Raw genomic sequence first — 16,030 nt, 5'->3', positions numbered from 1 at the left:
TATCTCAATATGTGTTAAGTTTAATTATTTAATTTCAGCTTTCAGAATAATCTAAATTGATATTACTCCAGAGATTAGTTAGTGTCTGTCCATGTGACCTTGATCAAATGATAAAGTTTAGCCAGACCTCAGCCTTCTGTGTTCAGTGAACTGATTATACTAGTTCTTGGACAGCAGATTGCTAGCTCTGAAAAGCAAGATACCTGTGCATCTGGTTTCAGTGAACTCTCTGAAGTGAGTGCCCTTATATGTCTAGAGAATGCACTATCATGTGGCCATCCCTCGCTGGCATGTCTAGGTGTAAGGAATCCACAGCTTCCTTGGGACCTCACCCTGTACAGCCAGATTCTATTTTTGAGTGACATTGGAAGGCTTGTGACTTAAAAGGGAAAATATGGCAAGGCTGGAACAACAGACAAAAAGAAGAAAGATGCGTGTGTTGAGGTTAGTAGCATTCGTGCAGAATGGTGGCATTCCAGATGAAGCTGACTCAGGCTTACTACCACTTGGAAGATTTCAGCCATCAGGAATTGGCTTACAGTCAGGGCTGTAGAGGGTCTTAGAGGTCCCAAGACTGAATTGTTCATTTTTGTGTGTTGGTCTTGGTTCATTTCCATCATTTTGATGACATGCCTTCAGACTAACCAAGTGGCCTTTGTCTCATGCCTCCCGTAGCTCCCTGGCTTCTCCTGTGATCTTTTTCAAGATTCGAATTTCCAGGTTAAATTCCAAAGCAGAACACTTCCCTTATGAGTATTCTGTTAGCCAGAAGTCAAAGACTTCAAGCTAATAAACATGTCTTTGTGTTTCCATGGGGTATTAGAATGATTTTACAAATGGTAACCATTTTGAGAGGATTAGGGAATAAATTACTTTTTGGTGATGTCAGTATATTAGACTGATAAAAGGAGTTATTTAGAAGAGCTTGCTTTTGAGATGAACTTTGGTTACTGGAAAAACATCTGTTCTCTAAAATGGATAATTAAAGATTTTGCTTTTTCTTGAATTATAATTATTACATAAAAATCCTGTGTTTCTTATTCAGAGCTTCAATTCACAGGTCGAAATCTACCCAAATTGTTAGTTCATATATAAGTACTGTCCTGGCAAAGTACTGTACTCCTAAAAGATTTTCGATAACTGCTCTATGACCTGTTGGTTTACACCTCTCGGTGTGGGAGAAGTCTCCATTTCAAAATCATAGATATGGGTTTAACCTTATATTTGATTCAGAAAAATATAGTTGTCAATAAGATATCCGGAAATGAGCTTTCAATAAGAAACTTCAAATTTCATGCTAAAGAAAAAACTGAGGTTGCTAGATATGTTTATTTAAAAATTTTAATTTTTAAAAAAGATAGTTCTTAGTAGAAGGATCAGTATTTTCATATCAATGACTTTTTTTTTTAAGGCATTCTATTTCTCAAAAATGTCACTTGAGAAGTTATGCATCTTGGTTGAAGTGATATATTCAGGATTTGAATCTCAGTATGCTATCACCCTGATCAATGTTCCCTTGAAAAAAGTGGCTTATTCCAGGAAGTAGTTTTTAATAGTGTGAATTTAAGGAAATGCCAGAAATATCTAAGAAGCTTTGCTTTATATTTAAAGCAAGAGTTAAAAATCATCACAAACAGGCAAGCATATTTTATTTAGGGACTCTGTAAAATAAATGTCAACATAATTTTCTAAAACTGGAGGAATAATTTGTTGGCGCTGAAAAATAAATGTGATGAAACACTTATTTTGCTGAAATGCACATTTATTTACCATAGGTTCTCTGAACTAAAACTGTAGTCTCTTAGCACGGTTTATTAATAGTTAATTTGCCTCCTCTTTCTCCTGGAATGGCAGATTTGTGCCTACTGTCCCATTGTTGTTTGTTACTAGAAGTAAATTTCCAAGAGATGACAGATGAGATTTCTTAGTGTAATTTAGGACATTTTAAGAGCATTTATTTGGGTACTGCTGCTGCTAAGTCGCTTCAGTCGTGTCTGACCCTGTGTGAACCCATAGAGGGCAGCCCACCAGGCTCCCCGTCCCTGGGATTCTCCAGGCAAGAACACTGGAGTGGGTGCCATTTCCTTCTCCAATGCATGAGAGTGAAAAGTGCAAGTGAAGTCGCTCAGTCGTGTCTGACTCCTAGCGACCTCATGGACTGCAGCCCACCAGGCTCCTCCGTCCAGGGGACCCTCCAGGCAAGAGTACTGGAGTGGGGTGCCATTGCCTTCTACGGTGAATCCTTTTAAGGAGACTAGCCTTATTCATTTCTTGGTTTCTTTATTCACCCCAGTTGTGAATATATGCCCCCAAATTACTAGGTTCATGACCTCAAGAGGGTTAGTTATTTAAGCTTTCTGAGACTCAGTTTTTTCACCTTTAAAAGAAGATGAGTGATACCAAACTCGGTGAACTGTGCTGTGAGGGACAAATGAGGCGTGATACACTGGGCTTGGCAGGCAGTTAGTACTCACCACTCCTGGCCATGGTTGCAGAGTGGTCACATGCCCATGTCATGTTTGGGAAGTATTAGCTCACTGCATGTGTTTGAATGCTGTGACCTGAGCATGATGAGTAATAGAGGAAAGAGTATGGGTTTATTGGATTTAATAGTTAATACACACGTAGTACTTGCATTATAAACTTTTAAAAACATACTATTAAAAAAAATTCTATGATTTAGACAGATGTCTGAAAAGAAACAATATAAAGCCCATCTTTAGAAGAGATGACTTTGTTGTGGGAATGAAGACTTTTTTTTTTATAAGCAAAAGAGAAAGCAAGGGTTCTATTAAATTTTCTCATTTGTCCTTTATTGTTCCTACAAGTAAAACTTCCAACAGCGTATCCATCACCACTTCTGAGTGCCTCAAAATACATTAAAGAGTGGGCAGAAATCTTATTCTTATACATAGGCATATTTTCTAAAAGCTCGTAGTTTGCATCCTATAGTATAAAATAAAGACTTTTTATAGGCATTGTGGCCAATTCCACTGCTCACCTTCCCCCCACCCCCCATGCTAAGTCACTGAGTGAGTTTAACAGAGTTTGACTAGTTTCTCTACCATGGGTTATCAGAACCTTTGTCTCCCAGAGATGACATGTTATGAGAAGTTTCCCAAAATTACTGAACTGGAAGACTTTATTTCCCATGGTTCGTCTCTCAGGACTGCCATTCTCAAGAATTAATTTTCAGTGCAGTTCAGTTGATCTGTTGCTGCTGCTAAGTCGATTCAGTTGTGTCCGACTCTGTACTACCCCATAGACGGCAGCCCACCAGGCTCCCCATCCCTGGGATTCTCCAGGCAAGAATACTGGAGTGGGTTGCCATTTCCTTCTCCAGTGCATGAAAGTGAAAAGTGAAAGTGAAGTCGCTCGGTCGTGTCCAACTCCTAGTGACCCCACGGACTGCAGCCTACCAGGCTCCTCCACCCATGGGATTTTCCAGGCAAGAGTACTGGAGTAGGTTGCCATGTTCAGTCGCTCATTCGTGTCCAACTCTTTGTGACCCTATGGACCGCAGCACACCAGGCTTCCCTGTCCATTGCCAACTCCTAGAGCCTACTCAAAACTCCAACTCCATCTCAAGCTCCGACTCAAATGTCCATCACATCAGTGATGCCATCCAACCATCTCATCCTCTGTCGTCCCCTTCTCCTCCTGCCTTCAATCTTTCCCAGCATCAGGGCTTTTTCAGTGAGTAAGTTCTTCACATCAGGTAGCCAAGGAATTAAGTTTCAGCTTCAGCATCAGTTCTTCCAATTAATATTTAGGACTGATTTCCTTTAGGATTTGACTGGTTGGATCTCCTTGTAGTCCAAGGGACTCTCAAGAGTCTTCTCCAACACCACAATTCAAAAGCATCAATTCTTCAGCGCTCAGCTTTTTCCATAGTCCAACTCTCATATCTATACATGACCACTGGAAAAACCATAGCTTTGACTAAGGGACTTTTGTTGGTTAAGTAATGTCTCTGCTGCTTTTTTTTTTTTTTAATTGGGTGCTAATTACTTTACAATATTGTAGTGGTTTTGCCATACTCTGCTTTTTATTATGCTGTTTAGAGTGGTCATAGCTTTTCTTCCAAGGAGCAAGCGTCTTTTAATTTCATGGCTGCAGTCACCATCTGCAATGATTTTGGAGCCCCCCAAAAATAAAGTCTGTCACTGTTTGCATTATTTCCCCATCTGTTTCCCATGAAGTGATGGGACCGGATGTCATGATCTTCGTTTCCTGAATGTTGAGTTTTAAGCCAACTTTTTCACTCTCTTCTTTCACTTTCATCAAGAAGCTCTTTAGTTCTCCTTTGCTTTCTGCCATAAGAGTGGTGTCATCTGTGTATCTGAAGGTAGTAATATTTCTCTCGGCAATCGTAATTCCAGCTTGTGCTTCATCCAGAATTCATTTTGGGAGACGCTTATTTATGTTACTAAGGTCATCTTCCTTAACTCCACTCTTGACCTCGTGTACCGTTTTATAACAACCCACTTTCTGTGACACCATTTACAGAACTGCATTATAGTGAAAAAATGGGTTTGATTAAAGTAACCTTTGACTGGCGTCTGAGGCAGCTTTCCAAGGACTCTTACCTCTATCTGCCAAATCTGGCTTCCCATCACCTTCCTTTCCTCTAGTGTGTTTTCACTGTCTCTCTCTCCTCTCACATTATACTTCATCCTGTCGTGCTCTCCAGGCTGGTTTTCTCTTCAGTTCTTTTCCCGTTTCTGCAGACAGCAGGCACCCATAGACACTTCTTACATCAGTAATATTTGAACATTAAGAAGTTATTACTTTTTTAGTTGGTAGCAGTTATTCTATACAGTTTCATTGAATTCTCACATCAAATTAGTTTTAGAATGAGCCAATATGAACTCTTTTAGTTATTTTTTTTTACCAATTTTTTACACAAAGGAGAATTTTAGTATCTGCTTATTAATAGTTCTTATAAGTACTATTCAGAATATATATTGTGTTCATTGTGCTGAGTCTCTTTCTCTGTGATGCAGAAAGAGCTAGCGGCCAGCATCAGTGTTTGACTTAACTAAAGTAATTAGTTTGATCATGAAACTTTTATTGTAACCCAGTTTATCTGTATACTATTTTTACACAGAATTCTTTGATATGCAGTAATGTCAGGTCTTAAAGAAAGCTAACAAGAAAAGAAATGTTAAAGTTGGCAGTAAGCTAGTGTATGCTTGTGTGCAGTGTCCAGGGAGTGATGAGGTTTGCTCAACAGTTTGATGGTTGCTATCACAAGGAAGTTATATCATTTAGAGATGCGCCATCAGTTCTCGTCATTGGCAAGAGCCGGACAGGGAGGCCTGGCGTGCTGTGATTCATGGGGTCGCAAAGAGTCGGACATGACCGAGCGACTGAACTGAACTGAACTTGGTCACAACGGTTTCATCAACTGATAGTATATCACCTTGTTTTATGTGTTTTTCCATTAAAGACACTTTGTTTAATATATGTCATTGATTCACCAACATTGAATTCACAGTCAGCAGCACTATAATACATGCCTGAACAAAGCTTACCTAACAATGTGTATTTTTCTCTAGGTCACATCAGAGCCTTCATGCCCTTAGGAACCCTAGACAGCACTTCAGCACAGTGTGTGGGGACTTTTTTAAACAGTGAAGTCACCAACAGAAACTACAAAAATGCAAAATATGACCCTATATATAGACTGAGAAAAGGACATTTGTTGACAGAATGGAAGCTGAAATAAGACAGCACTGATTTTGCCCAACCCCAGCGGGGAACGTGTAAGCCAGGCAACTCCCAATTTTTCACCTCTTTATACATGTCTGTGAGTGACCATGAAAGTACCACACGTGTGAATTTGGGGTTACAAATAAATTTTAGTGAGTGGGTGAATTCACAAATAAGGAATCCACAAGTAATGAGGATTGAATGTAATTGTTTATTAAAAGCACTGGTCTTGGGGTCATATGTCTCCACAAATTTAGGTGCTTAGTTCCAATAGACATTTTTTAAATTGAAGTATAGTTGATGTACAATACTGTGTTAGTTTCAGGAGCACAGCAAAGTGATTCAGTGTTTTGGTTTTTGTTTTTGTTTTTGTTTTTTCAGATTATAGTCCATTATAGATCTAGGTGGTGCTAGTGGAAAAGAACCTACCTGCCAATGCAGGAGGCATAAGAGACACAAGTTGGATCCCTGGGTCAGAAAGATTCCCCTGGAGGAGGGCATGGCAACCCACTCCAGTATTCTTGCCTGGAGAATCCCATGGACAGAGGAGCCTGGTGGGCTACAGTCCAGAGGGTCGTACTGAAACGACTTAGCACACACACATAGGTCATTACAAAATACTGAATATAATTCCTTGTTCTATACAGTAAATCCTTGTTGCTTATCTATTTTATTTATAGCAGTTTGTATCTGTTAATCCCATATTCCTAATTTCTCCCTCCCTGCCTCCCTTCTTCGGTAACCGTAAGTTTGTTTTCTGTGTCTGTAAGTCAGTTCCTACTTTGTATGCAGATTTATTTGTATCATTTTTGAGATTCCACATATAAGTGATACCATACAATTATTTGTCTTTGTCTGACTTCACTAAGAATAATATTTTCCAGGTCCATCTATGTTGCTGCAAATGGCAATATTTCATCCTTTTGTTTATGGCTGAGTAATATGCTACTGTATATATGTATATCACATCTTCTTAAGCCAGTTGTCTGTTGATGGGCATTTGGGTTGTTCCTATGTATTGGTTATTATAAGTACTGCTGCTGTGAACATTTGGGTGTATGAACATACAAAGAAAACATATGTATCTTTTCAAATTAGAGTGTTCATTTTTTTCCAGATATATACCCAGGAGTGGAGTGGTAGCTCTGGTTTTTTATGGAATCTCTATTATTTTCCATAGTAACTGCACCAATTTACATTCCCAGCAGTGTTAGACTTCCCTGGTGGCTCAGATGGTAAAGAGCCTGCCTGCAGTGCAGGAGACCCAGTACCAGCCCTGGTCAGGAAGATGCCCTGGGGAAGAGCATGGCCACCCACTCCAGTAATCTTGCCTGGAGAATTCCGTGGACAAAGAAGCCTGGCAGGCTATGGTCCATGGGGTCGCAAAAGAGTCGGACACAACTAAGAGACTAACACTACTACTACAGCTACTACACCAACAGTGTATGAAGGTTCCCTTTTTTCCACACACTCTCCAGCATTTACTATTTATAGAATGTTTGATGATAGCTATTCTGACCCATGTGAGGTGATACCCTGTTGTGATTTTGATTTGCATTTCTCTAATAATCAGCAGTGTCGAGCATCTTTTTGCTTGCCTGTTGGCTAGCTGTTTGTCTTCTTTGGAGAAATGTCTGTTTAGGTCTTCTGCCCGTTTTCTGATTGGGTTCGTATTTTTTATATTGAGTTGTACAAGCTATTTGTACATTTTGGAAGTTAACCCCTTGTCTATTGCATCGTTTGCAAGTATTTCCCACCAATCTGTAGGTTGTCTTTTTGTTCTGTTGATGATTTCCTTTGCTGTGCAGAAATTTTAAAGTTTGATTGTTGTTCAGTCACTAAGTCACATCCTACTCTTAACACCCCAGGACTGTAGACTACCAGGCTCCTCTGTCCATGGGGTTTTTCCAGGCAAGAATACTGGAGTAAGGTTGCTGTTGCCATTTCCTTCTCCATCGGTATCTTCCCAGACCAGGGATCGAACCCACAGCTCCTGCATTGGCAGGCGAGTTCTTTACGAGTGAGCCACCAACCTAGCCCATTAAGTTTGATTAGGTCCCACTTATTTTTGCTTTTATTTCTTTTGCCTTGGCAGAGAAAACATTGCTACAGTTTGTCCCAGAGAATGTTTTGCTTATGTTCTCTCCTAGGAATTTAATGGTGTCATGTCTTAAATTTATAATTAAACCATTTTGAATGTAGTTTTGTATATGGTGTAAGGGAATGTTCTAATTTATTTGATTTATATGTAGCTGTCTGGCTTTCCCAACACTACTTGTTGAAGAGACTGTCTTTTCTCCATTGTATATTCTTGCCTTCTTTGTCATAGATTAGTGGACTGTAAGTACATGGGTCCAATCAACTTTTAAGATAATAAATGCTTCTTAGCTGAAAGAATACTTGCTCCCCAGTTGCAAGTTACTGAATAAACCTAGTTCTTCATTATAAAAATTATTAAAATAATAGTGGTTTGAATATAAAAACCTCACAATGAAAACAATAACAACTCTGCAGTAGAACCTTACTTCTACCTACATCACTGTTTCCATGGAAAAAATGTATTCCAGATTCCAATTAAGATGCGATGGTCCTTCTGCTTCCTGAGTTTTTAGTTCCAATGATGACCAATCCACCACACGCACCTACAGTGTAGGACTTCCATTTTCCCCTCTAGTCTAGTTCTGGGAGCAGAGCTTAAGAGTTGGACTCAGAGGGTATAAAGGAAAGAACAGGGTTGCAGCTTTTAAAAGAGAGTACCTGGGGCTTCTGCTTGGAAGATATTTTTCAAATGACTCTCATGAGTAACCCTGATCATAAGGAAAGGAAGGGATGATTGTCAGTATAGCTCCAAACTTGAAAAAGCAAAGTGATCCTCCTGCAACAGAATTTGGGACCACATGGTTCTTTGATCTGATCCATAAGGGTGTTTCCTACCCTTCTTAAGAATCTGAAAGATATTATTAGCAGTGTTAAAAACGCAGATGCTGATCTTCGCAATGATGAGCTGTGGTAGGACGTCTCTGATCAAGAGGATAAATACCCTGAAGTTTATATTAATTAAGCAGTATTATTTATGCTCTGTGTTTTCCCACAACGTTACTGTACTCTGTGATATTTAACAGATGTATATGTCTTATGTTCATTTGTATTCAGTTAATGATTAAAAATTCAAGGTGAAAAGATAATAATGCAGAAAGGAAAATATGTGATGGTATACTAAAACTTTTATGGAACTTAATAATGAACCTCAGAGGTTTCTTTTAAACAACAGGCTTCCTGGGGTGGGAGAGGAGGACTTTTAATGAGATCTGCTGTCTTTCTTGTTAGTTTTCCCAAGTTTAATCTTTTTAAAAATAATTATTTACTTTTATAATGTTTAAAATTTTAATACTTTAAAGTTTTATTTCCACTTACAATTATTGCAAAATATTGGCTATATTCCCAGTGTTGTACAACATCCTTGAGCCTGTCTTATGTCCAATAGTTTGTACCAGCCACTCCCCATCTATATTGTCCCCCACATCTAGTAGCCACTAGTGTGTTCTCTGGGTATCTCCTCTTTTTTTCATATTCACTAATTTTATTTTTTTTTTAGATTCCACGTGTAAGTGATATATAGTATTTGTCTTTCTCTGACTTACTTCACTTAGCATAGCGAGTTTGTCCATGTTGCTGCAAAAGGCAGAATTTCATTATTTTTAATGGCTGAGTAGTTTCCATTGGATATATACACCACATCTTCTTTATCCATTTATCTGTTGATGGACACTTAGGTTGCTTCTATATCTTGGCTATTGTAAATAATGCTGCTACATACATTGGGGTGCATGTATCTTTTCAAATTAGCATTTTTGTTTTTTTCAGATATATACCCAGAAGTGGAATTGCTGGGTCGTATAATAGCTCTGTGTTTAGTTTTTTTGAGAAACCGCCATACTGTTTTTCCACAGTAGCTGCACCAGTTTACATTCCCACCAACAGTGCGTGAGGGTTCCCTTTTCTCTGCATCCTGGCCAACGTTTGTCATTTGTGTTCTTTTTAACGATAGCCATTCGGACAGGTGTGAGGTGGTGTCTTCTTGTGATTTTTGATTAGCATTTTCCTAATGATTAGTGATGTTGAGCATCTTTTCATGTGCCTATTGGACATCTCCATTTCCTCTTTGGAAAAATGTCTATTCAATTCTTATGCCTATTTTTTTAAATTGAAGTGTTTGTTTTTTTAATGTTGAGTTGTATGAACTATTTATATATGTTGGATATTAATCTTTTACCAGCCATATTATTTGCAAATATTTTCTCTCATTCAATAAGTTGTCTTTTTGTTTTGTTGATGGTTTCCTTTGCTGGGCAAAAGCTTTTAATTAGGTCCAAGTTTAATCTTTAAATGAAACATAAGGGACTATGTATTAAATATGTTTTATTTCAGCTTTAAAAATTCAGCTGTTTTTTATTTTTAATAAAATAATTTAAATGTATTAATGTAATACAATATATTAATGTTTGACTACTTTTCATCTTAATTTATCCCAAAACAAATAATGCCTATTCTATTTTTAGGAAATAGAGTACCTACCAGAAAAGGAACTCAATCTTATTCAAGTCAGAACTCTTAGGTTTCCTTTCTATAAGTGGTCTCTAAATAGATTAGGAAGAGTAGCATATAAACCTCTTGTTTGAAATCTGGTATGTACACCAGCTTATATAATGTTCCAGGAAGTCTAGCGGCAAAGGAACTTTTCAGGCTTTATCTACTGGAATTCTTACATTTCCTTGGCTTTGGAACCCTATTTCCCCAGAAATTTTAACATCTTACATTACTTTGTAAATGAGGGAACACAGATATGGGAATCAGCTTGTTGCAGGCAAATGGCCCTTTCTCTGGGCAGAAAGAGGATTTGTGAAGCCATCTTGACTACAGTGGAGTCAGAGACCTGAAGCAGCATACTGGGAACCTCAAGTCTTTCTTCCCCTTGTTTTCAGGATGACAGAAAATATTTTGTACCTTCTCTAGAAAAACTGATTAGGTTTATTCTCCTTCATTTCATGTGTTTCTGACTCTGCCCGGGTGACCAGGTGACCTAGAACTGTCTTAGGTCCTGTAAGAGAATGTGCAAGGACTAAGTTAATATTTTGTAGGAAAAGTTGTATTGTTTTTTAAATAAGTTTTTTGATAAGTAATTAATCCTGAAATGCCAGTGCCATTGTAAACCATTAAACAAATTTAAATGTTTTCTTTAATTAAATCAATCTTTATTACATGTCATAAACTTTAACATTCTTTTTTAAAAACAGCAAAGAAATAGGAAGATGACAATGGGCAAACAAATTGTAGACTGACTAAGGATTTTTATTAAACACAGGAACAGTTGAGTTTTTAAAAACCCACAGGAAAAAGAATTGCATGTGATTGATTTTTAGTAGGGTAGTAATAACTTCTAATCAGTAGAAGAAATCAAGGCATTTGATTTGACCATATGAGAATGTAAAATTTTCTGTCTCACTTTATTTATGCAGCTAAATAAAATATCAAACACTGGGGAAGCACAACAAGTAAAACAAAAAGATTGAGGTTTACATTATTGGAATAACTTTTTAATTTAAGGCAATTATCTAACTCTTGTTAAATAAATAAGAAGAGGGCAAGTAGCTCATACACGGGAAGCTTCAGTCAAAGGATTACATAACCTTAGGAAGATATCTTTACAAATGTTGGCAAGGCCACAGAAGCTGGTTCAATTATGATTTCTAAAATGACCAGAAAAAACTTTTTTCTTTTTTTTAACCTCAGAAATTATCCTAATGAAATTTTTTTTAATTAATAGTTTGTAATTGAGCAAAAGGGCTTAGGCAAGTAAATACGATTTCCTTTAGTCAATGGAGAGTGATGTTATGAGTAATATTCTAATCATGAAGATGGTAGTACCATGAGATGTCATGAAAGGTGGCCGTGGTCGTATTTACACTACTCAATTCAGTTAAGTTCTGTGAATAAGTAAGCCCATGGCCATTAACGGTGGTAGGACTATGCTGTATTAAAATTTGTTTTGGTAACATTTACTTATTAGAAGAAATGTTAAGATTTGTTTTCTTAACAGTGTTTTTTCCTCTTTTTAGCTGACTACACAGTCTCTGCCTTTTCCGTGTTTTCGTGGCCAGAGACATGACCTGACAGCTTGATGACCAGTCTCAGGGCCCTCGGGTGACTGGCTGGGGCACCATGGAACTTAAAGTATGGGTGGACGGAGTTCAGAGGATTGTTTGTGGGGTCACCGAGGTCACAACTTGCCAGGAGGTTGTCATAGCCTTAGCTCAAGCAATAGGTAAGTGAACTCTCGGGGTGTCTGAGCTAGACACTTTATACCTGTGCTCTCTGTTTCTGTTTGTTTGTTTGAATACAGGAGTCGTGTGGGTTGTGTTCCTCTGGTCCCATGATGCATCTCTCAGGTGCACTTTTACTGACTGCTGTCCCCCACGCCCCGCTCAGGTCAATCTGTGAAGACACTTTTCTCTGCCTTGCCTAGATTTCACTTATCTTGAGTCTAGAGTCTGCACTGTCTTGTCTTCTCCTGATGTTTATCCTAAACAACAATTTCTGGAACTGAAAATGTTTTCTTGATCCAAAACATGGATTTCAAGTTCCCAGACCCTTCATTAGGGAAAATCCAATTTACTTATTATTCAGAATACTTTTAGAAAAGAAAATACAACAAATTAAATGACATATTTCTTCCTGTAAAAAGTACAGGAAGATAACATGCACTTTTTAAATTTTACACAGGGAAGGTGAAGTTGTCAAATCCATGCTTGCTGGCTCCATTTTATCCACTTACCATGCTGCAACTTTTCTTCTTATTTATTCTCAATTCATCTTTATCATATTTTATGCATATATTTTAGTTGCTGTAATTCCTTTTGGAACATGATGAGCACATAAACACCTATACCAGTAAAGCCAGTGATGTGGGCTGAAGTTTGTATTTGCATCTTAAATCCATCATTTAGCAAACATGTAGAGTTGACCCTTGAACAGCACAGGTTTTAACTGTGAGGTCCACTTACATGTGGTTTTTTCCCCAGTAGTAAATCCTGCTCTACTACACAATTCAGGGTTAGTTGAATCCATGCATGTGGACGATCTGCAAATAGAGGGGGCCAGCTGACTGTAAGTTACATGCAGATTTTCAGCTGCGTGAAGAGCTGGTGCCCCAACCCCTGCATTGTGTGCCGTGCTAGGTGTCATGCTAGTCTTTATTGGAAGCATGTCGAGCCAGCTCAGGCTGAAGACAAGGCACTGTTACTGTGGCACCTTTGCATCTGGTAGAGGTGACTACAGCCCAGGATTGTGGCAGATGCACTGTTAGAAGTTGTCAGTGTCCCTGTGCAAAGACAGAGGCTTTCCTTTAATGCTGACGCCTTTTGATTTTTCCTGAAACACTGAATGTGAAGTGAAGTTGCTCAGTCGTGTCCGACCCTTAGCGACCCCATGGACTGCAAGCCTACCAGGCTCCTCTGTCCATGGGGTTTTCCAGGCAAGAGTACTGGAGAGGGGTGCCATTGCCTTCTCCGAAACACTGTATAGCACACTCATATATTAAAACAATGCTGAGAGTGCTGGCTTTCACATCCCTTGAAATTTTCTTACATTTGACACTACTGTTATGTTTGCAGACATAAGTTTAGTTATTAGAGAGGAGGAAATTAAGGTATTAATTTTATCTCATATTCTTTGCAACTTAGTTATCACCCCCTTTAAAAAACTAATTTAAAGACATAATTTATTTGGAATAAATGTTTAGTATTGTTGGTTTATTATCTTTCTTAGTGAAGACTAGAATTAGCAAGTATCAAATCTAAGTTTCTTTTGTTATATTTGAGAATCAAGCCATGGACAGTGGTTAAAAAACAACAAGACGGAGAAGGCAATGGCAACCCACTCCAGTACTCTTGCCTGGGAAGTCCCATGGACGGAGGAGCCTAGTAGGCTGCAGTCCATGAGGTTGTGAAGAGTCGACACGACTAAGTGACTTCACTTTCACGCACTGGCGAGGGAAATGGCAACCCACTCCAGTATTCTTGCCTGGAGAATCCCAGGGACAGGAGCCCGGTGGGCTGCCATCTCTGGGGTCACACAGAGTCGGACACGACTGACATGACTTAGCAGCAGCAGCAGCAGCGGTTTTTAGAAAAGTCAGAGTAGTTGAAGACTATAATAAGCTGCCTTTGTTCAATTGGTAACCATGTTCTCTACACAGAATTTCAAGGTGAAACTGTCCAGATGTACCAGGTGTGTGTTTATCCGTTTGGACTAAAAAGGATACTTGTTTGTGGACAAGCTAAAAAGAAGCTTTAACTGAACCTATCCCCCAATTTTGCTTTCTCAGTAACTCAGGCCAGAACTATTTTGAAGAGTTGACAACTTGAGTACAAGAGGCTTTATGACATTTTTCCATACCTGGCTAAGCAACCCTTTTTCTGATTCATAAATACTTCATTGAATTTAGAATTCACCTGAGAGATGATTCAAGTGTTGATCCCCGCCTCTGTTGTACCGTGAGATTTTCTCAGCCTCATGTTCAGTATGCTCTGATGCACACTTAGATATTTATCTCCCTTGTCATAAGAGTTATTGATACTCCAAGTCTAAACACTAAATGAAAATGTTTCTGTATTTTGACCTTATTTCTACTATAAAAAAATAATAGAGGACTTACTAATTAGGGAAATTTCTGCCATAACAAACACCTGGAGAAATCTCTGTGGTGTCACATAGTAAAAGTTTAGTTACACTAATAGCAGCATATGGACTGAGCAAAACTGCAGATGTTTCTAAACAATTTATAGTGAAGCAACCTATAGAATAGCTTCTTGGGTTTAAGTCCACTTATTTGCCTCATATAGGGGCACTATACATATGATTAGGGATTATTGAGTTTTTCTGGATAGGTAAAATTGCTTTCAGGAAACCATCAAGATATAAAAACATGTACACAGTTGGCAATCAGCAAATATATATAACAGTTAACAGTTTCTGACTCAATGTTGTTAATTCTGATCAATCAAATTAAGTTAGAAAAGAGCTTAAGACAAACCATAATTTGATAAAAGATTCCTTTAAAATATTTATTTGGCTGCATCGGCTCTTGGTTGCTGCAGGCAGGATCTTTCTTTGCAGCACGCAGGCTCCAAGTTCGAGGCTTCAATAGCTGGAATGCATGGGCTTAGTTGCCCTGTAGCATGTGGGCTTCTAGTTCCCTGACCAGGGATCGAACCCATGGCCCCTGCATTGGAAGGCAAACTCCCAACCACTAGACCACCAGAGAAGTCCCTTGATGAAAGATTTTAAATGTTATCTACTAGTATAGATGAACATCCTTTCTGCTCTGATATTTGACAGGTTATATTTGGGTGGTAGAAGTCGAACACTTTCTGAAATTATAAGACAGTAACTAAAAGTGAAACCACGACATACTTAATTGGCGTGAAGTGATTAAACTGCCCGGCAGGAGTGCACTGTGTTTGGTCACTGTACACTCTGGGCTTTCTGAAACATTCCCAATTATAAATATTCAACCTTGGTTTTCCCATAAACTATCCCAGAAATGCCATTATTTCAGAATTCAAACTGCTTCTTAAAACTGTACGTGAAACAGAAAACCTTTGACAACTCATCTGTCTCAAGTTATAGTTGAGAAAATGCATTTGCTTTGATAAAATCACAAACAAAAAATATGAAAAGAAGATACGTCTCCCCTCAAGTAGCTTAGAACTTAAAGTACAGCTTACAAAAGATTAGAGAGGAAGAGAAGAGGAAGAAATCAAGGAGACTAAGGGAGAGGTTTTCTGATTCCTACTGCTTTGTTGCCTGGTGCCAGTGGAAGTACTGAAGATTCAGAGTTTTTCTCTGTTCCCACTTCTTGTCCTCAGATCTTTTTCATTTGGGGCCAGTGAAAGTGAAAGTCGCTCAGCCATGTCTGACTCTTTGCGATCCCTTGGCCTATACAGTCCATGGGATTCTCCAGGCCAGAATTCTGGAGTGGGTAGCCTTTCCCTTCTCCAGGGGATCTTCCCAACCCAGGGATTGAACCCAGGTCTCCCGCATTGCAGGCAGATTCTTTACCAGCTGAGCCACAAGGGAAGCTCTTGTGGGCCAGACAGAGCTAGAGTTTAATAGAAACAAATGATTGGAGCTGGAGGCCCAAGGTGGCATGGACTGTTCTAAGAAGCCACATTTCTTAGAGTTTGTCCCAACAGAATCAGTTCTCAAACAAACACATTTTATACTGAACTCTAGTTTTACTATTTGTTAATATTTC

General features: G+C 38.6%; 1 protein-coding gene across 7 annotated transcripts in view; it reads left to right on the top strand.

Annotated features, from left to right (window-relative positions):
* The window catches only part of RASSF8 (Ras association domain family member 8), a 134,474-nt gene that overhangs the window by 102,906 nt on the left and 15,538 nt on the right, over window positions 1-16,030 (top strand). For 5 of the 7 annotated variants that reach the window (XM_024991719.2, XM_024991718.2, XM_059886395.1 and 2 more), the window contains one exon: window positions 11,832-12,037. In XM_024991719.2, the coding sequence (XP_024847487.1) occupies window positions 11,935-12,037 (103 nt within the window). In that variant the 5' untranslated portion in view covers window positions 11,832-11,934. 7 annotated transcript variants of the gene reach the window in all.

Source organism: Bos taurus, chromosome 5 (genome assembly GCF_002263795.3).
Source record: "Bos taurus isolate L1 Dominette 01449 registration number 42190680 breed Hereford chromosome 5, ARS-UCD2.0, whole genome shotgun sequence".
Taxonomy (NCBI): domain Eukaryota; kingdom Metazoa; phylum Chordata; class Mammalia; order Artiodactyla; family Bovidae; genus Bos; species Bos taurus.
This window is presented reverse-complemented; position numbering and strand designations above follow the sequence as displayed.